Genomic DNA, 26,492 nt, shown 5'->3' with positions numbered 1-26,492 from the left:
GCGAATTGTACTGGTAGAGATAAACGTGCATCACTTTGTCAGCAGTTTATAAATTTGAATGGGATAATGAGGTCACTGGAGAGAGCCTAGAGAAATGCTTTTTGTTTTTTTTCTGCTAGTTGTTTCTGCGAGCTTATGACTCTTGTCATAAGCTCGCAAGCTACTGTTTCCTGCCTGTGTTATATTCCTTAACTGCTGTCCACATGGTTTGAGCAAGCGTCCATATTGGTGATCCTGCTGAACTGTGTGACGCTGGGCATGTTTCACCCCTGCGAGGACATGGAGGAGTGCGACTCTGAGAGGTGCAGGATCCTGCAGGTAAGACCACCTTTGGCTTCATTTGTAGTGGCTTAAATGTGTTTTTGTTGTCTTTGTTTAATACAGATAATCAGTGAAAAGCAAAGTTTGTTTTCATTTCCCAAAAAGAACTGCATGGTACAAAGCATAGAAGTGTAGAGTCTGTTATATTCTGTATAGAATACTTGTATGTACTATTGCACTGACACAATACATTACTTACATTACTACTTTTTTTAAAATAAAGAGCAGTGTAAACTAATAGATGTGCATTCAGTGGGGAGTCTGGTCTGAACACTGGAAATCAAAAGTGTTACCTAACAACAACGGCCAGATTAAAGGTGGAGTGCGACGCACATGATGCCGTTCAGACATGGGGACAACAGGACACTGGAAATGTTGAATTAGCTGTTTCATAGTTAAAAGTAATGGCTGGAAAACAGCAGACATTAACGCGAGGCAGAATCCCTGTTTGCACGGCAGACAGTGGTGCAGAGAGCAGGAGCACTGAAACTCTGAGATAAACTGTAAAAATTCCTAAAAACAATGCTTTTGATAGAGTCTCAGAGAGAGCTGCTGAAACTATCCTTTCCAGCGTATCTGGCCTTTGCAGCTCCCTCCATTTGCATCATCTGAGATGGAAAATAAACAACAACATTGTGTGGAGGCGTTTCCATTAATTTATAGACCTCCTTTAACCTAGCAAACACTAATGGAAGAGCATTGCTGTTCTTGTTGTAAAAAACAGAGGATAGAAAACACTTTTCCCCCCCCCTGTGTTAAACGGGGGACTCAAGCAGAGTGAGGTGCAGTAGAATAGATCTGTTATCTGGAGCTGTTCATCTTGTGCAGTGAAAGGATAATGTGCTTGCAAAGTGGTTCCAAATAGATTGAATCAGAACAATGTCCTCTTATTTTCTTGTCCACTGAGTCAGTGAAATTGAGCAGTTTCATGCTAAAATGAGATATCTATCATTAAAAAAAAAAAAAAAAGGAGCCTCACCATTACCATGTGCTTTCTGCTATTAAAGTCAATTTATCCGGTAAGACATTTACTGATCAGAAGCTTTCTTCAGAAAGTAATCAAACTTTTAGTTTCTCTAAAGAGGGTGCATGCTCATTTTTTTTTTTTTTTTTTTTTTTTTTTGCGTTTAGCAAAGGAAAGGAGAAAAAAGGAAACGAAAGGAAAGTAAAAGATGGGAATGAAGAGGCCAGGAAATCAGTGGAAAGGCGAGGAATAGAAAAGGAAATAAATTGGGAGAAGACAATAGAGGAGATGGAACAAAAAGGAAAGGAAGGTGAAGAAAGCAAAGGTCAGGAAAGGAGATGAATTAACAGAAGAGGAGAGAATGAGAAAGGTGAATTGGGAGAATAGGATGGTCTGACATGAAAAAAAAAAACGCGGGGAGCTGAGGGGTTGCGGGTTTTGAGTCTGCTGTTGCTAGGGCAGCCTGCACCCATCTTCTCTGCTCCACTATATGAGATGTGATTTAATTCAGTGGCTCTCTCCTCTGTGGAGCGCAGATGAATGTAGAGCCTAGAGGTCAAACGCATTCTCATTAATTCCTCGCTTCCTCCACTTAAATCTCTCCGTCACTCTCCACGTCGATATGTTAAGAGATCGTACGGGCACATAACCTGCACCCTTGCGTGCTCATGCCTTCCTTTGATCCATATCACACTGCCTGGGACATACTGACTCTATGTTTTCTCACTATTCACATGCTCTCACATCTCTTTCCTGTCCTCTTTTTCACACCTTCTCATATTTGACATGCTGTTGCCTCTGTCCCACCTCACCTTTCATCCTTTTCCTTTTCAGTGGGAGCTTGGTTTGACTTTCCGACCTCCTCCAGAAAAATATTTACCTCAATACATGATGCATCTTGATAACGTAGTGTAGCCGTAACAGTATTTTTTTCTGTTAGAACTCTGTGTGGCCTTGTGATGAGAATTGTTTCATTTAGTGTATTTATGCTGTGTGCAGCACAGACAGAGCCTTAACTAAACATTGGACTTCTTTATACTTGTTCTTGTGATGCGTAAACAAATTCACATTACTGTCCCACTGCACCACGGCGTGCAGAATTAGTTTTTAGGTAGAGCGCTATGTTGACATGTCAGCAACAGATTCTGATTTTGGACCAACATGAGAGATTTCAAACCTCAGTAGTAAAACCACAAATGGATGCAACATGATTCACAAAACCAAACTATTTAAAAATGAAATACAGGGATTTTTTTTTTTTTTGTTCTTGTTAATACCTCCTATCACAACATTAATGCAACTGTGCTCCACAGTTACATGTGTTAGTGCCTGAACTCTCAGATCCAGCCTGTGCTTGACATATCCGTGCTAGCATCAGGGCTTCATCAGCATGGCTCTCGTCTCTGATGCAGGCTAAATGAGCCCTCATCTCCTGACACAGCTAATAGCTACAGTAATGATCACAGGCCGCTGTGTAGCTGCAGGGTAGATAGAAAGAGGACCCCTGCTCATTGTGTCCGTATTGTTGAAAGGTTTCCCTATTATTATTATATCCTTTTTTTTATATACTTGTAATGACACTTGAAAAGGCATTTTAAATCCACTTGTTATCGGAAACATCACTGCAGGGTTGGATAACATCAAATCTAATCATGCAACTAATGAGATTTTTATTTAATGTATTTTACTTTTTTATTCTCTTATTCTTTCAGAGGCTCAGTCTGCCACTGCAGGTCCATGTTTTAATTCCTGTGACAACTACTAACTAGAAAAAGTCTTCTGTCTGCAATATGGGTCATTTTAAGCAATTTTGAGCTACAGCTGAACAAACAACCGATGTCCCTATTGTTCTGATGAGCACAGTTCCCTTATTCTATACTCCAGCAGTGTTTACTGTGGTTTAAACCACCACCACCACCACTGTTACCCATGATAGTTGTGTGGCTCGAGGCCAGTGTCTGTCTGATGGTTGGTCCACAGCTTTAGTCCAAACAAAAATGTCTTGACAACTACTGGATGCATCGCCATGAAATGTTGGACAGACATTCATTGCGCCCAGAGGACATATTCTAATAACTTAGTTGATCCTCTGGCGTTTCATCAAGCAAGAGGCTGGCCTTTGTGGTTTTGAGTGAAATATCTTAGAAAATAATACATTACAGTGGAACTAGTCTGGTCATTTGACGATTGTGATGTTAGCATTTGGCTAAAAAATATTACACCTTAATACAGCCTCAGGGAGCAACTTTCATGACTGCAGTCTTTTTGAACATGCTCGAGTAAAACCACTTAACTCTGGTTATTAGATAACTGAGACAGGGGATTTTACAGCAAATTATGTCATGGAGAAACTTTCTAAATTATGTCAAAACATATTTTAAGCATTTCTTTAGTGCCATTCTTTGTTACCTACTGACCGACATAAAGGTAGATATCCCTATATATCCCCTTTCTAACACAATATTCCAGTTGTTGAAAAACCTGGGCAGACGAAAGATGAGATACAGAAGAGCATGTGTCAAATAAGATGATTTAGCCAATGAAACTGTTTCAAAGAAGCGTCCAACTGTGGCTATACTGTAGCAGCTTTAATGTTAAGGATTGTTTCTGTTTACCCTGAAGGGGAGATTTCAATGGAGCACATTCTGCTCTGAATGCTACAGCACGCACTTAACCTTCCATCATCCCCCTGCAGCTACAGTACAAAATGATGTCTGTGGAAAGCTAATAAAATCATTGCCAATACAATGGGAACACTGGGTTACAGAGAGATGCACAGAGAGAGGGAGGAAGAAAGAAGGGGGGAGACGAGTTGGCAGGCAGAAGCAGCTATAGATTCAGATTCCATGCTGAGATAGAGCTTCTTACTTTGTGTAGAGCCAGAGTGCTGCTGCAACACGGAACTACTGTGGCTGCTTTCAGGCCTGAGAGGAAAACACACACACACACACACTCTGGTTCACCCCCACGTCAGCCTGGCATGTGTCTGGAGGATGAAGAAACGTCAGAGCTCATGTCTGCGCGAGCGTTTGTGTGCGCCATTACCCTGACTGATATGAATGGTGGTGATTGAGCTGAAAAGTCTCGCTCACAATATTATCTCCCTCCACCTGTGAGGAGTGCATCTCGACTGAATGGCAGATTACGGTTAGCCTGCCGCATTGTCCTCACCACATGAGGCATGCGCTGCCTTCATCGGCACGTATGGCTGTCCAACCGCCCGCCCGTCGGAGTGCATCTGTGTGTGCGTGTGATGAAAGCATCTGACCCCTGTGATAATAGCATTCAGACTTGTGACAGGCAAAATTAGCATACATAGTGGCTGAGATTTATTTTCGAGAGAGGGTGCAGGGGGATGTTTTCACCAAATTGATGGCACCTGTTTGCACAAACACACACACGTACACATATATATTTATGTATATATACATAGATAGATATGCACCTTTCAATTGTATTTGTTAAGATACCCTTTGGTCAAGTGGGGAGTGGGGGTGAACACAGCGGTCACTGTCACTGAGGAAAGAGATTTGATTTTCTGTATTCAGGCTTCAGTAGTTGTGTTCTGAATGACACTGTACATGTTCCTTTCATGTAAGTACATGCACATCGTGATGCTTTTTGCTTGACATTCAAATGATGATTCTTCTTGTTATATAAGCTAAAAAAAAAGGACTGAAGTTCAGGGGGTAAAAGTGCAGGAAACCCTCTATATTTCTTGTTGTAGACACTGGATGTTTGGTGAAACTTCCTTGTAAGAAATCCTCTCCTGCAGAGAAAGTAATGCTCTCACATTGCTGGCAGCAGAGAGGGTGAACTGTTAAAAATAAAGTTCAGTATTTGTGGCTAGCTTGAGCCATGAAAGCCACCATAGCTTGGTAGATTGCTGAAAGAAAACAGTACCACTAACAGAAGCTATATCCAAGAAAGAAGTCACTGGACGCATTGTTAGATTGACCTCTGGGGTTTGTTCAAAAGCAGCACAGAAACGACCAAAGATGTCATTGTAACCATGACGATGAAGGTCCGGTACACTGCCGCCATAGTGGTGCTATTTCAGAAGAAACTCCTATGGGTGGCATCTGAGGGTGGGAACAAATGTCCTATTTTGTTCAGGTTGGAGGACTTGTTGACCCAGAGCAACAATAGCACTGGAAAAAAAAAAAAAAAACTAAGAAAAAAACAAGGAAAGTTGCAGTAGAGTTACATTACATTTAAGGCAGCTGAAATAAAGAGCACCTCCACTAACTTGAGAATAGATTATTAGATTATAGATTATAGATTATTACACTTTTATGAGGTGTGAGTTGTCTGTGTAGACCATCACACTGTCACTAAACCAGTCAAGAGACGAGGTGCGTCAGGATCTGTCTGATTCAGCTCAGCAGGTGACATTGTTTGATTGATCACCTCATACTCTGCCTTTGCTCTAATCATTTAGGACAACATGTGACAGTGTTAGGAACAAAAGAAACCCTCCTGAGTTTTTACAGGTGGGAAAAATCCAAGCACAGTGGATTTCTGTTTGCTGGTTAAAATGACAAATGCTACCGTCTGTAGCTAACTAATGTTAATTCCATAAATGCTGAAGTAAAACTTTTTGCTCTTGTCTGGTGACTGTGGTCTTTGCTGGCTGTCTGCGCTCAGCCACCAGCAACACACACCAACACTGGCCCCTTGGCTTTTTTGACACAGTGGTATTGTCAGTCTGAACATGGCCTTATCCAGTAGAGTATATTGTGCTACTTATGATTTGTTACAGTTTCAACTCAGCATTTGTTAGTATTTAATACCTGGAGTAGCAAAAACAACTTGTACCTGGATGGTACTGTAGCAGCACATGCAGTGGCAGTTAGATGTTATGAGGACATACTTCTGATATCCACAAGCCTCCACTTTACATTGTTATGTCCAGATGATATTTGAAAATATTTTGAACCAACTTAAGTACATATAAAATAATGTTTGTATGAGTAGCCCAGCCCAGGTTGATCACAGAGGTCAGAGGTCAGGGTCAGCTGACACTAAGAAGCTGGTAGCCTTTTGGCATCTTGCTGCATGGCATGTTAATAGGGTGGATGCTCGCTATCATGTGGACGATCCTGCTGCAATTTTCCGACTCACTGCAAGTTGTTTACCCACAGCTGTCTGAGCTCGCTTGGAAACACATGGTGGCATCTGAATCACGTACGGGAATGTTTCTGATCTGCAGATCCTGATTGTTCATCAAGAGCTGCGACACTTCACACTTGGGCGCCATACTGTATCTAATAACCGCTTTGACACTTAAGGATTTGTGAGTGAGCCATGTTGAGTCATTGGGGAGTGTTGTGAGTGCACTCAGCATTAGTGATAAAGTGCACTTAGAACATAAAGGCTCAGATCAGGAGGTGATGAGAGGGCGTGTAATGTTGGCACTCGCTTGACGCATTGATAGCACGCAATACAGCCTACTGTGCTAGCTGATGTCTGTGTGTGCGTGTGTGTGCGTGTGTGTGTGTGAGCACCTGGGGGACACGTGTATTTACATTTGTTCTCATGCAATGTGAGAAGTAACATGGATGTTCACATACAGGGCTGTTAAGCTGGTGTGTGGTGTCGGTGTTTAGGCTGGGAGGTCCACGCAAGACTGAATACACATGGTGAGAGAGAGAGAGAGAGAGAGAGAGAGAGACAGAGACAGAGAGAGAGACAGAGAGACAGAGAGAGAGACAGAGAGACAGAGGGAAAGAAGTCGTCTGAGGGGTGAATGTGTGTCCACGCAGTGTTATGGTGTGTGAGATGTGCACACATAAGCATATAGTCACACAGACACAAATACACTTGAAATTTATTATAAGCAGTCGGATGAGAAATGACATGTCGTATGCACATGAGCATACACACACACACACACAGCTGTATTGTTACCCACACACACTCGCACTACTGTGGGAGACATAATCACAGTAATGGGGGTGTGGTACAACTTCCATAGGAGAGAGAAGGAGGCTGTGGAAGAAAACGATAAGGGGAAGATAAAAATGAGAGAGATGGAAGTCAGCGTTATATGAGAGGGGGAGGAGAAGGAGGAGGAAGAGGAATGCCAGTAGCTCACATACAGCAGGAATCCCATCCAGTATCACACTTCCTCTTTTTCTTCATTTGGTTTTTTGAGTAAAAAAAATGATTGTTAGCTTTCATTAGACATAACATGACACAACTGTATCATCTGTGACATCAGCTGTAGGTTAATGGAGGATTATTTTTGTGATGTGCCACATGCTAAATGTTTTATGTTCCCTAATATGTATCATGGACATTGTTTATCAGCCAAGAATAGACATGAATGTTCCTCTGGCTTGTTTTTTGCTGGTAAAGAGATGCATAACAGTGGTTATCAAAGTCACATGGTGAACTGCTGTGGCAAGCTAAGAAAGTTTGACTGCTTGTTTTGATGCTTTTCTGTCCTCTCTGCGTCCTACCCATAAATCACAGTAGGAAAATCACACCTGCCTCTGGTCCTGGTATTGTTTGTGCTGGCTCACTGTCACACTGTCTTGACTTACTGGGACATAAAACAGAGCCACGTTAATGGTACTAACACCTGCTTTTCTTAATGTGACAATTAAAAATATCTATAGTCTGCAAAATTTGGATATGTGTTAATAGGTCCATATTTTGTTACTTAACAGTGATTAATCCTGTGCCTGTAGTTTATTCTATGAAGTTTTTATAATTGCTGTAATAAACAGTCTGGTAGGTTTTTACAGGCTTCGTCTGGTGCACAGGAAGTGAAGGCTTTTCCATTTCTAGCAGCAGCAACGGCGGTTTGTTTGGAATAAATATAGAAGGATGAGCAGCGTTACCTGCCACCTACACAATATCAAAAGACAAAGACTTTACAGTACTGCCAACACTGTTTCATTGACAAACGGTCTCTGGGAGATGGAACACAAAACCACCACAACAATAAGCACAATGAGCAAGAGCAACACATGCAAAACCTGAATGAGAACTTGGCCCCTTTAAGCAGTTTTTGAGTTATGATATACCCATTAAAAGCGTTAGAGTTTGCCAAAGAATATTTCATAACCATCCATTTCATTATCTGATTCACCACTTAATTTTGTTTCCACAGTGTTTTTTGCACATTCATCCCTCAGTGTTTCCAAGAGTTCTAGATTGGGACTGACTCACCGCAACTTCTCTGCTGTCATTTGTTGGCTTATTTCACACTTTTGTGACTGTCACGCCAAATGAAAGCCAATTTCGTGAGGCTTGTATGAACTGGGATTAAGCTGGATGATATACCATAATTAACTTTTTAGTTTTGTTCCCCCATAATGTGAAAGTCTCATTACTCTTCAGAGACCTACCAGAAGTTGCAGAGAATTTCCAGTGGAGTTAAAATATTCTGTTTCACTCTGAGTCTCTTCACAGGGAGCGAATGCAGCAGCAGTGGGTTGAAATTAGGGAGTGTGTGAGCAGTGAGCTGTTCAGCACAGGTCACTGGTGTCTGTTCCCTCGGAGGCAGCAGTGTGTGTGCGTGTGCGTGTGTGCGTGCGTGCGTGTGTGTGTGTGTGTATTTCTTCAGATTCTCTGGTCTCCACGTGGACATACAGCCAGTGAACCATGGTGACAACATACACACACAGACACATTTCCATTTTGGTAAATGCTCAGCTTGGTATTATAGGTGTCAGGAAACCTGCGATTGATGTGGAATGTGGATCAGTTTTTCTTGTATGCTTGTATATCAGATCTGATCTACATTCATCAGGATCATGCAACATGTTTCACGCTCCACTGACGTGTGATACAAGTTTCGGGAAATCAATATCCTGATTACAGAGCCATTATTACCCTGTGCTGGTGCATCAGTATGCTCCTGTGGGAATACCTCAAGCCAGCAAGTCCTGTTGATATACCAGATGTGTGTAGAGTGTGTGCGTGTGTGTGTGTGTGTCATTAGCTCAATGTCAATTTATCTAAAGTCCCCAAAGGCTCTCTCCCTTGTTGCATGTGTTACAGTATGCATGTGTGTGTATATGTCCATCCATGCGGTGTGTACATATGTACACGTGTGTATATGTGTGTAAAGTTGTGTGTACATGAGACAGTAAAGATGCTGTCCCCAACAGCCTGAGTCTTGGGGGAGTTTCTTATATGATAGGCTCTGCAGGCATGTAGGCTCTACCTAATGCAAAATAGATGAGTAATTACTCCCCAGCAGAGACAAGAGAAATGCCTCCTCCATTAAACAAAGGAGAGCACAGACAGAAGGATGGAGCATGAGGGGAGGGGGGGCAGCACAGTCATTTTATGCTCAGCATGGCAGCAAACATCTCTGCTCTTCTCTATTTCACACAACGCCCGTTCTGTCTCAGTCATGCATCTTGGGGTTGTAACATCTGTCAATAGTTGGACTTTGTTGTTATTTTTTGCAGCAGACTGTTGTTGTGCTCTGTTATCTATCATTCATGCTCCAGTGTGCAGAGCATCCTTTGAAGAGATGATAACTAACAAGGGCAGGGTGCTGCCCCATTTGTCCAAGAAAGACAGAAACAATACATGCGGACTTTATTTCACATTTCATGTACGTAGGTATCTCCTGCAATAAAAACCTTTGTAGAAACAAGCATGACAAGTGTATAAATATTTTACACCAAGTGAAGAAAAAATCTGAAGGCAACAGTTCATTCAATCTAAACTTATTTGAGTTGTCTTTTCCAGCTCTTGCAGTCATCCAAAGTTGAATTTAAAATCAAATGTGTGATCTGAAAGAAGTTCAAATATTTCCCTACTTGACATGTACCTTTTTTTTTTTGGCACAGACTTCTGACTCTCTCTAACTATCCTCTAACTCAATTATGAAAAGGTGGGCGAGATCAAATGCTGAATGTTCTCTTCTACTGATGTGTGATGTGGCTGAATTGGATTTTCAGTGCCTTCATGTCGCTGCATCCAGCCAAGTTAGAAATGCAACAGTCCAGTCTCTGCTCCCAAGAAATACCATGATGATAGTAGAACTGGATTTGATTTAGTATTTTACTTCTGATTATATGTACAGTTTCATATGGTGCAGCAGTAACTTTGATTATTCAGAACTTCCATTGTACTTATATAACTCATGTTGTGACACATTAATTTAAGCCACTGTACAGATATCAGCATTTCATACTGGAAACAGTTGCACCATGACAGTGTATAACATCCTTATCGCAGTATCAACATGATGTTCTGGTGCCCTACATAGAAAAGTTGGTTCCAGCACTCACACAGTTCAGATTAAATTTAGATCAAACACTGAACACAATGTTTTTTTCTTCTACTATTTCTTTATTTTTTTGTTTGGGGGGGGTGGTTATGCATCACTGAACAATCTGCTCTAAGGCTCTTCTGCCTCTTTGGAGTAAATGAACAGTGTGTAGAACATCTGGATCAGTATCTGATCAGTATTAGGGAGTTAACCTCGGGCAGCTGTGTGCTATAGAAATCTACTGTCTGTTAGGTGGTATGTCCTGGAAATAGCATCGCAGTCCCATGTGCTGTATGAAATCTTTGGGGTTTTCAAGGCAGACTACACACACTCTCTCACAAACACAAACACAAACATACATTCCCGTGTGAACCTCTACATTTTACTTACAGTGAACTTCAGTGAGAGGCTAGCTTCTGCCTAAGCTAACAGGATTTGATATATTTATACATTTCTGTGTTCGTGTTTGGATGAGTCATCTGTCAGTGGGTGTCCTGTGCCTTGATCTCCTTCCAGAATTTTTCTTTTTTATTTCTTTGACTTTTTCCCTCATCTCCAATTCCTTCTCTTCTGCCTTTCTTACAATGATTTATTGATTTTCATATTTCAAGAATTAAGGTTATGTTCTTTTTAATTCCCGTCCAACTCCCATCCTCGTTCCTGCCCTTGTTTTCTTCTTCAGCCCTGTCTGATAATGATTTGGAGAGCTGAAGCTCAGTCAGACAGCAAGACAGACAGTAATGAGGGCACGAATACTGATTAGTGCAATGAGGGGGCTTGTTCCAGGTTATTACATTATATACTCTGGATCGGAAACCATTTGTCACTTGAGGTCTCTGTTAAGGCAGCAAGGTGGGAAAACCATAATTAGACCCGTGGTCCCGAGCTGTCCGCAAACATCTGGCTTTCTGAAGTGTCCTTGAGCAAGACACTAAATCCTTTGCACCTGAATGGAGGCTCTTATCTCTTTTCTTTTCTCTTTACTTCTTCCACAGGGAACCTGACCTGCTGACAGCGGGGCAGAGAGGAAAGAGAATTCCTCTGCATTAATGGCAAACAGTCTCCGTGGGCTGTTTTCAAATATCAAATATGACTGATATAACAGCCCAATTAATATAACAACAGTGCTTATCTAGATTTTCACACTGTACTATATCTGCTTTACAAGTAGGGCAATGAATAAAAAATATACCCAAATAACTAGTTTGTCAGAAAATTTGTGGTACTGGAAATTATTTGGTTTGCTAGAGTTTGCTCAGTTGCCATGGCGATGTCTCAGCTATAATCACATAACTGAAATATTAGGAATATGGTCACGTGATGACACGTTGTCGATTTCGGTGGTCACCTACGTTTCACATACTATACGACCACCTGTTATCAAACTTTAGCCACACTGAGTTGCACTGCTGATCTGGTTGGTCCACCACTGTAGTGACCAAAACTTTCTCAGCATCTATTGCAAGGATTGTGGATGTGCCCTAATGTTGCTGTAATGTAAAGTAGTTACTTTACAGCGCAGAGTTTGCATTTCTAACTTGCTTTACAGCAGATTGACAACAGCAATCTTGCAGCCTCCTTTACATCACAGTGATCGCTGGTATTTTCTGTCTGTTTCTTTCTGCAGGCCTTTGACAACTTCATCTTCGCGTTCTTTGCCATTGAGATGGTGATCAAGATGGTGGCTCTGGGGATTTTTGGCAAGAAGTGTTACCTTGGGGACACATGGAACCGCTTGGACTTCTTCATAGTACTGGCTGGGTGAGTTACACAATTACACACACAATAACACACACACACAAACACACAGGTGGCCAAGCATAACCATGCATAAACACTGGAGGCTTGCACAAGACGCAGTATACACACACACATGCAACACATTTCAGCAGTAATCAATCTGCAAGTCAGAATTCGGGAGTGCAAGGACAGATTCACGAGCAAAGATAGAATCGAGTGTAATCGTGAAATGGACGTTTCGAGCTTTTACATGTAATTGTGTCACTAGATTTCAACAAGCTGTGCGGTTTTCTTTGCTTGCTCCCACCAGAGCAGATCAAACAGCACTGCATTTGAAGAATGAACCTTTTTAGAATTGGCTTTCTAAGTAACTTCGGGCTACTCCGCTGTACGCTCCACTGGTTTTGTCATTAAATGAATTTACCCTAAATGTCCTGTAAAAGCCTTTTAACTAGAAATTGGTAGCAAATTCCCTCTTAAATTTCTTAAGTGCTCAGAATCTGTCAAACAGCTGGAGAGAGTGAGATCAGATTTTAAGATGAGCGAATGCAAGTTTAGAGTTTATTAGACCTTGTTCTGCACTTATAAATCTGTCCCTGTACGCTCGCTACGAAGCACACGCATCGAATAAAGCACCGAGCATACGAACCCACACAGTGACACGCATACACAGATGCACACACAGCAATGCACACACACAGTAATTTGATTAAACATGTTACAGAACATAGCCCGCTGGTTTTGGTCTGACATTTTCATCACACTACATCCCCTGCTGGTTTTTAATGCCATCCTTCTGCCACAGCTTCTGTTGTCCATCAGTGGGAACAGGGCACATTTCCTTCTGTGCGTCTTTGCGACTGCGTATTTGTGTATGTGAGTGTGTGTCAGAGCGGGTGCAGTGTCCTTCAGCAGCAGAGGTGAGATACATTTCACCTACTTCTTTTGCAGTAACGCCCCTGTGAAGCAGAGACTATGGGTTTTGTGTTAGCAGCACCGTCTTGGTCTTTTCTGTGATGGCAGCTCTGAGCTTCTTCCTCAGCCCTCATTCATTTAACTACTCCTTTACTCCTCTTCTACTCGCTACCTGCATCACACATCTGCATGGAAATGTTTTAGCATCATAGATATTGAGAGATGCTTCCCTGTTGGTCTGTGTGACTAAACAACTGATCCAATGCCAGAGCACCAGAAGGAACAAGATAGGAAATACCTTAATATCTGGTATCCAGGCACTAATCCACTGAATTATTAGAGGACAAATTAAAGGATCTTAAAGTGTAAACTATAGCAACAAGAAATGAAAGCAGATGAACAGAGACATTCTACATACATAGCTGCGTACAGATGAAACTATAATGTATCTTTGGGGGAAACTGGGTCATCGCAGCAGCACAGGATAGGATGTACTGTGCATAAGGAACAGGCCTGAGATGGAGTATTGTTGAATTGACGCTCGTAATGTTAAATAATAGAGATAAACCCATCCATTTTCTGTTCTGAAACCTTAGACTGGATCATTATTGATTAATCTGCCAATATTCGCCTGGATTTATGGATTCACGGTTTGGTTTTAAATGTCAGAAAATAGTGAAAAACGTTTCCCAGAGTTTAATGCCGGGGTACACGTGGACACTGCTCTCCTGATTGACTCAGGTTTTTCTCATTCATTGTTTCAAAGTGATTCTTTGCACTTGACGTTTGTGTGTGTGATCTTGTGCGTTTCACATGTGAGGAAATCCTCTTATTACCTCTCGCTTAGCCTTTGCTAAGTGCCTGACTTCTAAGTGTCATATCGATGGAAAGTGCAGCCACTGCTCTGACTTTTCTTTTTCGACCATCAGTCTGTAACATGCAGAGACCTTCACTAGAGTTCAGACGAGCCAGGGACTGTTATTACATCCTCCTTACTTTCCCTTACTCTTTTTTTTCTGTCACTCTACACTCTGTAATAACTGTGAAACATGGCACAAAAATAATTGATGAGAAAGGCTGGCATAGGTGGAGCGTGTGTGTATCAGTGCATGAACAATATGGTGCGTGACAGAAAACATGGCACAAGAAATTAAGTGTATGTCTGTATTTACTGGTGTCTGCACATATATTGGCTTACATCTGAGTGCGTAGGCAGTGGTGTGAGCATGCATTTTGTTGTATATGTTAATATGTTTCATGGGTTACAATATGTTGCCATGTCTGAACAAATTAAAAAAACTCATCTGTACGGAGAGCCCCCAGCCACACGGAGACAATGGTAACCTAGGTAACGGCTGGTTGTCGAGCATTTGATATAGTCAGGCAACAGTTGTTAAGTCTGCGGAGGAAGGCTCTGATGAACTGTTTGTTTCTCTCCAAGACGATAATTACAGCTAAGCTGCTTTTTCAGCAGGTCTGCGCTCTCCCCTCCTAATCACCTCTCTGTCAGGAGCGAGACAGGAGGGAGTGATGGAGAGATGGTTGTAGGAAAACAGGTGGAGTGTGGAAAAGAGAGAGAGAGAGATGTGAAATGTGCAGGGAAAGAGTTTTTGGCAAGTGGAAGGGGTACGGGAGGGATGTTGTGTTCACACAATGAAGAGAAAATCAGTGGATAGAAGTTTCCTGTCTGAGAAGAAAGTTTTCGGGTCATAGATGAAACTCGCACTTGACAAATGACATTTATCATTTCACAAACAACATTTAACACATAAATCATTTTGCAGTTGCATCATCTGAAATGCTCTCACAGGCCAGACGTATTTGCTTGCTTTTCTCATTTGTGGTTGACTTTGTGATTCCTGGTTGTGTCATGTGTCACTCTTTAGCTGCATGTGTGTGAGGTGTGAAGGAGCTGATGAGCAGCACCCAGCGTGAACAGAGAAATTCAGTAAGGCTGCTCGAGGGCTTTCGATAACGTGTGTGAGCACTTCCAAATGTTTTAGTTTACCTGTCAAGTTGTTTAGCCGTTCATGCACGATGTGTACAGATCATGTGCGATTTCCAAAATGTTGTCACAATTATTCCAGACCTCAAAAGGGTTGCTTCCCTTATTGCAATGAGCTTGTGACCAGTCAGACGATAATTCTTTAAGAACTGTTTTCATATTACAGAAAAATACTGTGGCTACGGGGATGGCAATGTTTTGACATTTTCTTAACTTCATTATAGTGATGTTCCCACATCCAGGCAGATCATTCTACTCATATCATGAAAAAGGAGGAGTGATTGTACCCAAGTGGATGTAAACTAACTTGCGTTATAAGACTCAGCTCTGGATAGAATGACTTGTTGAGGGAGTCTAAATAGCAGGCTGTACTGGCACTTACTGTAGCAGACAGGGGATCCTATCCTTCCCACATCGATCTGGCTCTGCACTCTCTCTGTGGCTGGGTTCCTCCTGGAGAGAGGCAGAAAGGATAACTGAGGAGGAAGAGGGGGAGTGACGAGGGAACAGGAGGAAGGGCGACAGATTGACAAAGAAAGGCAGACTGAGAGAGGAAGAGAAGCTGAGGCAGTCGGGTCGATTCCTTCATTGGACTCCCTCAATATTTAATCTGCTCTGATGTCTGAGGACTGACACCACAGATGAAAATACTCATTTTGGTTCTATCAGCCCGTTTAGATAAGTGACATTTTGCTGTGATTGGAGGCTATAAAAGCAGCAATGAAACAGGTGAAAGGTTATGAAACGGATAATAAGGTTATAGTAAGTGATCCATAAATTACCTATAATGAATCTAAAAATCTGATCTCCCAAGGTGAGGTATCCCATGTTACATTTCTTCAGAATTTTGTGGAAAAAAAACCTTTAACCATCCTCTGCTGCGGTAATTGCTGCTGTTATTCAGTGTCATATGAAAGGTCAACATACATGCAATCACTGCCTTCATTCACTACCTACTATACACTTCATATCATACCTCTATATTAACATTGGAACTGAATAGTGACACAAGACCCTTCATTAAAATAAAGCAGTGTGTACCTTTGCTGCTTCTAAACTGATATTCTTTAAAGAGGAATGTATGTGCACACCTCATTCATACATCAGCAGGCATACACAGTTTTCCAGAGGTAGCCGACAACATGAACATGATTTATAAGACGAGGAACCTGTGATTACAGTAAATCACTTGTTTGTTTAGGTTGTTTGCTAGTTTCACTGATTGCGTTATTTCTTTTGCAGCCAACAATAATGGTTTACAGGCACGCATGATGAATTAGTGCAAACTCGCCGATGCGACACAATCAGTAAAACTGTACTGCTCCTTTACCATTCTCCTCACTGGCAGGTCTGACGAGTGGTGGAGAGGGCACAAGTATTGATCTGTGAGCAGCCTTTCTACAGCTGCTTATGAGAACTGTGGGAGTGGAACTGAGGCTAGTGCCAACACAGCTAAAGCTTTGGGAGTTTCTTGAAGAAGTAGATGTTTGATGTGGAATGAGGCAAAAATCAATTTAACCTGCAACATGTTTGTCCTTGAGTGAAAGCAAAACATTTCTATATGAAGTGTTAAATTTTGAGAAAGATTCTAAAAGTCTGGCACAAAGAAGAGTCTGTGTGGTTTCCCCCATCATCCTGACCATGGTCCCAGTCATTTAAGGTAATTACAGAATATGAAAGGTATCACCATTCATTTTGTAATGATATATTGATATATAAGCTTAGAACCTTTAACTGGCTTTAAATATTCAAGACATCCTCTTGGATTGCAGACCTGTGATTGAGTCACAGTAAAGGAGGTGAGAGAGAAGCCCAGAACCTAAACCCGAGCGTCATCTCTTTTCTTCTCTTAATGATTTATTGATGACACTTTGGATCAGCTCCAGCCCAGTTTAAGGGACAGCGGAAGGAAGAAAGAGTGCGAGGACGGAGGAGAAAAAGTGAGGGTGGAAGAGATGTCAAGGAGTAAGAAGGGAGGGAGGGAGACAAAGTGTTAGAGAGGCTGAGAGAGACAATAGCTGATAAAGTGAAAGAGAGAACAAGAAGAGAGGATGCTGTTGGAGAGGCAGGTAGAAAGAAGTATAGAGCTGCAGACTGTTGCAGTTTGAATTTACTATATAATGAGAGTTAAACCAATCAAACCATGTAAGTCGGTTACAACACACAGTTAAAATAGAACCTAAAATGTTTACCTTCCCCAGCAGCTTTAAGTGACTCCTTATTAAATGTTGCCATGAGGTAGGAGTCGGGAAGATGGGGAAGACTACTAATAGATAAGCCAGAGAATTTATTTCTTCTCATTCTTACACTGGAAGTCAACTTCCTGTAACACTACATCCCATTATATTCATGATGACACTGCACTGAGCTGTAGGTTGCCATTACATGGATTGTGGATGGGGAATTGCAGCGAGCACTTGCCTCTGGCAGAAGCTTTTATGGTAAGATGGAAGAAACTTTTGTTGATGTATTCTACTCCCATCCCCACCCAGGTAATGGACAAGTGCACATTGCATCATATGTTATCTACTTTGCCTGTGAAAGCATGCCTTACTTTCTCCTTTTAAATTAAAACAGTTGATTGTAGATCTCTGTCAGGAGGGACGTTGTTCTCTGTAACAGTGTTTTGGTCCAAGTCGACTTGAGCACTATTCGGACAGGATTAACATTACAGGTGTATTGGAGAATGAAATATTCAGTGTTCCCCTGTAATTTAACTGATCGTTCGGGTGAGTTATTATTTTAACCACCGGAGAATTACAGGATGCAGCCTGTTACAGACATGGACATGGACAAAGTCAAAAGAGAAAGCCAACGGCCTCCCCAGGGGGCCGCTGGAAACTTGAGGGGGAGGTAAAGACAAAGCGTGAGGTAAATTGGAGTGTGAGAATTTGAGTGTGACTTACACCTCCTGAGGATATTAGCATCTCCCGTCTCCATCACAAATAAACGCTCATAAATCTGCTCAGACATTTTAGAAAAAAAGACCCATTAGATCTTGCCTGAGAATCACCAGGTTTCAGTCTTCTTGAGTATCAAAGTAATCCACTGATAGCTGTCTGTACATCCATGGGTGTGTTGCAGATAGGAACAGCTAAAGCTTAATAAAAAGCATGTTTTTATTAATGTGTTTCAATCCTCCAGAAGCCAGAAACAGTTTTGACTTCCTCCAGTTTCACACCAAACTCAAACTGAGCACACTGAGCTTATTTAGAACACAAGGATGTCACTCCGGACAGTATTTAAATCACAGTAGGACCGACATGTTTTGCCAGAAACAGTAGGTAATTACACTGTAATTGTTACTGGATGTGATGAGATTAAAATCGCTTATCAGAGTAGGTAGTATTAAAGTCACGTCACCTCCATCAAAGTCCAAACGAGGCTCTAGTTCAGTTATAGCACGAGTACAGATGGTGCAGCTAAACTAAGTGACAAGTTTACTATGAAAGACGAGAGGGAGACAATGAGAGGACGAGAGGGAGACAAAGAGAGAGAGACTGTGGCGTTGCAGAGGGAAGTGAGATGAGACAAGGATACATAGCATCCATGAACAATGATGGTCATTAAACATACTGTCCGCTGTCAGGAGTCCAGCAGTAGGTCTATCAGCCCTCCCCTTTGTGAGCTTGCACTGTACAGCACTAAAGCTGGACTGCTGTATTTTCTTGTCCTGGGTGTCCTTATCCCTTATCCACCTGGGTTCTCCTCCATTAATTAGATTATCTCCTCACTACAAGTGGGTCAGCAGATCGGCCATAGATAACCAGTCAGGGGGATGGAGCCTGGGAGGGAGGGAGGGAGGGAGTGAGGGAGGGACAGGGATGCTGGAAAGAAAGAGAGAAGAAAAGGTTGAGGGCGACATCTGAGCAGAATGTTTGAAGTTTTTCAAGGAGAAATTTGCCGTGCCTGTATTAACCCAAATTACAATGTAGTAATGTGGAAGCGCATCCTGCAGCATCTGTTGACTTACCCTGAGTTTCCAAATGAATTTAGTCACTGGTGAGAAACCCTCTCTGTGCACAGAAAGTAAATACTCTTAGAATGGAAAAGAACTGTATCCTACGTTGCACCTAGAAAGCATTCATCCTCAGAATGAACTCACCTGTGTTACTTCATGCTTTTGTTTTGTTATCCAGAAATGTCTAATTATAATGAACTAATTAAATTCTGATGAAATTGCTTGTCGTGGCTTGGTTTCAAAAAAAAAAAAAAGAAAGGCAGAATAGAATGCTTAGACACCATGCTCTGCAGGTATCAATAAATAGATAAATAAATAAATAACATGCTTGTAATTTTTTTGACCCCTGAGAGAAAGTCCTTCGGGCATTAGCAAATTGGTTTGTTGAGTCTGACTTTGTTTGACCTGGAAACGGTGGGTTTGAAGTGGACTCATTTGGTCACGGGAACTCTGAAGTGCTCATGGGCAACACATTTAACAGCCTCTTCCTATGTGGGAGTGCAGTTTAGTAGATAACACCTCTGATATTTTTCCGTTTGAGGGCAAGGAAAAGGAGAATTCCCTCACTCTATCTGATTGTTGCAAGAGAATTACAGATATTCAATAATCAACCATGACTGTGAAGAATAAGTTGGTTAACATTTGGGTTAGATAAGCAGCAGAGTGGGCTGAGGACAGAAAGTGTTGCTGATGAAAGGGTTTCAATCTGATTCAGCATGAAAACACTCCATCTGTCTGTTCTCCGTGGTTTTTCCTCTCTCCACTTCTCCCTAATGATCCTACATCCACTTACTTTAATATTATCAGACTCTCATCATTAGCTGCTGTCCGTTCAGTGACCTTGTTGGCAAATAATGTTTGAAAGTGGGTGAGAGTTGCTCCTATGGCGCATGTAGCATTTCCACCTCAACAATATTCTGTATGTAGTCGAAACCACCACCACCCCACACACACACATACATGCATGCACACACACTCTAACAGCTATCCATCACTCATAATTCATTTGCTGAGGAGCATCTAGTTTGACAGCTTGCCTGTCACTGAAGTGGAGGCGAATGGAAGGCAAACAATATGTGACCAAAGAAATATGAGAGGAAAGGACAGATGACTGGTTATTTCACATAATAGGTGAGGAATGACAGGACAGAATATGATGGAGCAATGTGCTGCTACAGTGGTAAGGCGGCGTAGTCCAGTAATCTAATAACAAAGTCATTGTCTAATGTAGTAGGGACAATGTGGTTAAATAGGTGAAGCACCCTCTTGACTGTGGATCAGTCAAGTGCTGTGAAGAGTGAAGATGAAAATGAACTCAGTTCTGAGATGATAATAACCATTAGCTTAATGCATTACTCTGTATTTAAGCACATAACTCAATATTTCATGGATGAATGCTTTGACTGTTAGTGTTTTGTATGGAAGTAAAGAGTAAAGCACGAGTAGCAGATTCCATGCTTCCAGTATTAATGCTATGCTGGTTTTGTTTGTTTGTTTGCTAAGCTTAAATTCACACATACTTACCTGAATATAAGTCCATTGCTCACTGTTCTTTTAGCTCAGTTTTGGTCCCCATCATCTCCTGAGAGATGTATCTGTCTCAGAAGACACCATGTTCACTAGCTAGTCTCTAACTTTGTTTAGTTGCTTGTAAGTTTGCTTTCAGTGTACAGCAGAGTTGCAGGCCGAAAAATATGAAAACAATGGACTAAAAGACGTCTCTGTAGAGCTGAGGGTCACAGAGGTGAGTCTCTGCTGATCTGTGACCCTTTCACATTTCACACATTTATTGATAATGGAAGAAAAACAAAAACAAATGCAGCTTTAGAGAGAACTGTTAAGTTGTTAAATTTTCCTCTCCCCTTCTTTCCAGTTCACATCAATCCAGTTTTTTTACTCAGGGTACTAAGACAAATAATATAAATAGCCATTATCAGCCATGTACATGGAGCGATCAGTGGGTATAGTAATGGATGTGCATCGCGTCTGTTTTACACATATTTTGCTTTCATGATATTTTACATAAAACATTTCAGAATTCCCAAATCCATTTTTCAATGAGCTGTGCAGCCCAGCTCAGTTCCCCTGGCTCACCTCATCTGCTATTCAGCAAATGTATTTCCAGTATTATTTATCACGTAATTCTTTCACTGATAAAACAAACTCGCCAGCCTCAAATCGAGCATGAAAACTGAGGAGACTCCATCAAAATTTGTCAGTTCCATTCAGCTTTTCTCAGTCTATCCATCATGATTTGCATAGAAATTGTCAAATGGAAAGCCAGCCAGGGAAATGATGAAACAATACACACTGGTCAGGTTCCTTTTATATCTGTCTCACCATTGATTTTTACCGGGGTTCAGGCTTTCGATTCATTTATCACTCATCTATTCCTTCTTATTCATCTGTCAGACATGGGACTTTTAGCTACATAACATTATAACAGTGCAGTAGCTGTAGGGAGACAGATGGGTGGGGTGACTAAGATGGACAGACCGATAGATACAAGCAGAAAGGCAGACAGATAAAGGTTACATTAGGACAGGGCGGGTTAAGCACTGGACACTGTCCTACATTCCCGAGCTGTCTTGCGTAGTTTTCCTGTTATAGGTCTTTCTGGGTGGCATTACGTCTACTGTGTGCACAAGGTGTTCCAGGCTACTGTTGCCTTTGTTTTGGAGGTGGTGTAGCTGGAAAGCTGTATGTTTACCATCCTTCATGTGCCTGGCTGTTCTGGCACAAACACGCACATATTCACCCTCTGTGATAAGAGAGGACGAGCTAAGAAGCAAGCTGTCTACACCCCCAGTATGGTGTGTGTGTGTCTGTGTCTGTGTATGTGTGTGGTTTTGTGCAAGCTCTATGTCTCTGGGTGTTTGTTTTTTTTTATTGCATAACTTATATGAATCTCATTCTTCCACACTCTTCTGTGAGTTTGTCTTTGTAAGGATCTTTCCATATCAAGATGTGCACAAGTATCGTATCTAAGTGTGTGGATAACGAGATGTAAAACTGTTTTTCGTCCTCGACTCCGTCCCTGTGTGTACATCTGCTTTGTGTGTTTTAGTTTGGGAATTCTCCTCACGCAATCTCCCCCTAAGGTTGGGCCTCCCCCGTCCTCTCCTGCTTCTCATTTCTTCGTCCCCCTCCTGATGCCCTTCCCCTGTATCAGCATCATCAACACTCGCACGGACTCTGACGAAAACAGCGCACGACTTCCTGTCGTTTCCATCGTTTGTTTGATACACTCCATTTCTCCTCGGCTGTTTCTTCATTCCAGATGAGGGGAGATGGGTCAGTTTTCACTGAGCACACCGAGCTTCATCTGGCTCTCATCAGGGGCAGCAAGTGTTTTTGCATGGACTATTTTTCAACAGACATCATTCATCATCTGCTTTTAAGTTTGTTTATGTGACTCCGTCTGATGAAAAATTACCCTAATATTTGTATTATATTGCTCTGAGGATTTATAGCATGTCTGTAGCACTCAAACGTAAGTTTTCCCATTGGTATCCTGATAAAATTTACCATTAGGGCTGTACTACTCAACACTGAAGTCCTGCTGAGTTTAGTGTATATGCTCTCTCTTCTATAACCTGACAATCAGACTGAAATCCCATTTTGTTTTCCTTCCATTATTTACTCTGACATTGTTTTGAGCCATTTTCTGTTTGGATTGGTCTGTTATGTTGACTAAACTAATTGGTGGTGACTGTTGTATTTGTCTTGTCAACATCATGGAAGTGGTTAGCAGTGGTTGGTGCAAGGAGCAGTTAACACAATAGTTCGACGTTCTGAGAAATACACTTATTGACATTCTTGCAGAGAGATAACGTTTTTTTTATACAGTGAATATAAGGCTGTAGCGTCAATTAGCTTAGCTTAGCACAAATAATGGAACCAGCTAGTCTGACTCTACATGAATGTAAGGAAATCTGCCAACCAGCACCTCGAAAGCTCACCAATTAACACATTTTGTTTAATCTGTATAAAAGTCAGACTGAAGCAGTGTCTTTTTATGGTTTTATGGGTGGATTATGTGGCCCAATAGAAGTAGTCCTGCGCCATGGAGGTGACAAAATGACAGACTCGAAGAGAGAATATAAAGAAGAGGAAATACATTCAAGAGTTCTTGTTTCTGTAAGTCAGCTGACAGCAACAGAGAACAGCTGGAATTTCTGCCAAAAGTTGACCTCAGTGATTGATTGGTTATCAAAATAGTTGATAGGATATATTCATTTTATGTACTTCACTTAATGAATAATAATCTGATTATTGTAGCTTAAATCTTTTAAATAACCATTAATAATCATTAATTATCAAGTTATTCAAGCTTTTCTCTGTGGGATCATATAACTGCTCTTTGATTGTGCTGCATTAATAGTGGCTTAAGACTAAACTTAAAGAGGATCTCCAGTGATTTAGTATTGCTCTTCTGTAAAGCTGTGGGACTTAAAGAATGGTTACATTTGGTGTAATAGAGGCTCAGATATCCAAACCTTTAGCCTTTAGTATGGGTCCAGCTCCCTGCTGATCCACGCGATATTTCCCTCGATGTTCTTGGTGGGACTAATAGTTTCTGTTGAGGTATCTTTGTCATTTCTCTTCTGTGCTCCCTAAGTGCTATTTTTCTTTTAAGCTACTCTTTCATAAAAATGCCAGTTGATTCCTTTTGAACTGAATGTCCATGGCAGCCATCACACAGCTGCTGATGTGATGTACCTGTTTCCAGGGACTGGGTGATACTGTTAGCTCTGTGTGCCGGTGATAACTGTTTACCCATTTATCCTCTCTCTCTGGCCTGCAGGCCATCTGTCAGCACTGGATATGCGTGTGTGTGAGAGAGTGTGTGTCCCTGTTTTAGTACTGCTTTGGTGTAACGAGGGCTCGTTCTGTATCGGGACGCCCTAAAGTGTTAAAAGGGAACACATAAATTTGTACGTTCATTAATGGGGTTTCTTGCACTTAAGGTGACCAACAGGCTTGTGCACGTGCAAACACACACATGCACACACACGCACACACACACACACATACACTGTCCAACATGTGTTGCGAATTTGTCAGACAGACAGACTTGGAGTCAGTGCGAGGAGGGAATTCCTTCATCTGCACGCCCCTGCACATGTGCTCAGCATCTGCTCCACAAACACACACGGACACACACACACACACAAAGGGAAAGAGAGCGACTGTGAGAAGAGATGACGATAAACACTGATCAAGAAACAAGAAAAACGTTTTTTCAAGCATTCCACAGTCTTGCTCTCTCATTTAAGCGCTGTCCTTCTAACCTCCCATCACAGCCTGAGAGAGCCTCTGAAGAGCTGCCGGAGAGGCTGTTAAGAGTGTGTGCCGTCTCAAGGTTACGAGGCAGACTGATCTGATGCTGCTCTTTTATGTATTGTGGATGCCATATCCTCCTCTCAATGACGAGTTATTCACCCGCTCTTGACGTCTCTCTCAAAGGGGATGCACATATGCCGTTCGCTCCTTTGAAGGTTGATAGAGCGAGGGTGCATGCGAATATATGCGTATGTTTGTCAGGCACACAAACATTGCGTGTATGCCGTGCTCCACATACAAGCACAAACACACGCTGCTGTGTGTGTAGTGTTTTTCTAACTTTCTGGTCTTGTAGTTGCAGTCCAGTTAGCCTTGGAATGAGAGTTTATTGTTTGCCAGAGCTCATGCATCGCAGCCATCTCTAAAGCCAAGAATGTAAATGTGGTTCAGGATATTAGAGGATTAATTACTGCTTGCCCGTTAAGAGTGGGAGAGCATGTAATACATGCAATATATAATTGGCTACATAATATCGCCTGTACATTTTCTGTGTTTCTAATCCCAGATGATCGTGCAGGCTCTGCACTGTGAGCGGTGATACCAATGAAGGTATTTGGTCTGTTGTGTTTATGCATATTTTTCCCTTCTCTCTCTCTCTCCATATGCTGCAGGATGTTGGAGTACTCCCTCAACCTGCAGAACGTCAGCTTTTCAGCGGTGAGGACGGTTCGCGTGCTGAGACCACTGAGAGCCATCAACCGAGTGCCAAGTGAGTGCAGACCTACTGGCCCCCCCCTCACACTTCAGCTCTCTAACCAGACCCTGGATCTGAGAACACATTGTCCTCTGATATCACAACACTCTTGGCTTCCTGTGGAGTTAAATCGACTCCTTTTGATCTAAAACTAAAGCCAGGCTGTGTGCAACTTTTCAGTTGGCCATAGATACAGACCATTGTGAGAAATTCTAAAAGAAATTAGATGAAGTCCGTGAGGGTCCAATGTTTAAACACACATTAAATAGAAATGTTCCATAAATTAGACCCAGATCTGATCAGGTCCTGATATCTTGCCACCTGCTCAACAGCTCAAAGCTGAATGTAGACCGGTCAGTGAGATTTGAATGCTAAGGAAAAATAAATGGGACATGCAGAAAGAAAACTAACCTCCGTGTTTAAGTGAAAAGAGATTTCCACAGCTTTCAGTACCAGGCAGCTGAGTAAGGTGCTGTTTAGGGTTAGCACTGCTTTGTCTCCATTAGAAACAAATGGCCAAAATGGACAACTGCCATTAGCCCAAGAGCATTTAAAATCCATTGGATAGATATTAAATTGGATACTATATAAAAGTCAAAATTGGGGGAATTTGGGACTTTATTTGATTTCTTGCTCTGAGCGAGGTGAGAAGATTAATATGACTCTCATGACAGTCCCCTAAATATAAATCCAGAGCCAGCTGTTTCACCTTTATGCTAACTGGCTGCTGGCCCTAGCTTTCATATTTATGTTCCACCAAGAGAGTGCTATCCATCTTCTCATTCAACTCTCTGCAGTAAAATGAATAAGTGTTTTTTTTTCCCAAAATGTCACACCATCACTTTAAGATTCCTCTAAAATTCATACATCGACCTTCAGTTAAACTACAGTCACAAGACAAAGTACAAAATGTCATGATGCTTGACAAATTTAGGGCTTAATTAAGCTGGACAGTTAGTTAGTAATCTGTTGTGTGTGTGTGTGTGTGTACGGTATTGTGAGTTATGCCAAATCCAGTTTATCTCTAGAGGATCAGAGTGTGACATGAAGTCTCTTATCTGTCTGTACACACTGTTTCCAGTTTCATTTCCACTTTGGTCATAGACATCAAACTGACCTCTGAAGTCAAATGTCACATTATTAATATCTAATTCAGTTCATGGAAATTCATAACTTGGCCTGAGAGAGCCTGAATGTCTGTCCTTACGTGCGGGGCAAACGTTGCACAGAAGTCACTGTACATTAATTTGAAAGACAAGACAAACTGACATTTAATAACTTATCACAATGACGAACAAGTAATAT

At 41.7% G+C, this 26,492-nt stretch overlaps 1 protein-coding gene across 1 annotated transcript in view; it reads left to right on the top strand.

Annotated features, from left to right (window-relative positions):
• The window catches only part of cacna1g (calcium channel, voltage-dependent, T type, alpha 1G subunit), a 201,722-nt gene that overhangs the window by 75,523 nt on the left and 99,707 nt on the right, over positions 1-26,492 (top strand). The window contains exons 3-5 of the mRNA XM_041067345.1: positions 204-318; positions 12,154-12,287; positions 25,105-25,202. Coding sequence (XP_040923279.1) covers positions 204-318; positions 12,154-12,287; positions 25,105-25,202 — 347 coding nt within the window. The remainder of the gene's footprint in view (positions 1-203; positions 319-12,153; positions 12,288-25,104; positions 25,203-26,492) is intronic.

The sequence above is a fragment of the Toxotes jaculatrix genome, chromosome 21, assembly GCF_017976425.1.
Source record: "Toxotes jaculatrix isolate fToxJac2 chromosome 21, fToxJac2.pri, whole genome shotgun sequence".
NCBI lineage: Eukaryota > Metazoa > Chordata > Actinopteri > Toxotidae > Toxotes > Toxotes jaculatrix.
This window is presented reverse-complemented; position numbering and strand designations above follow the sequence as displayed.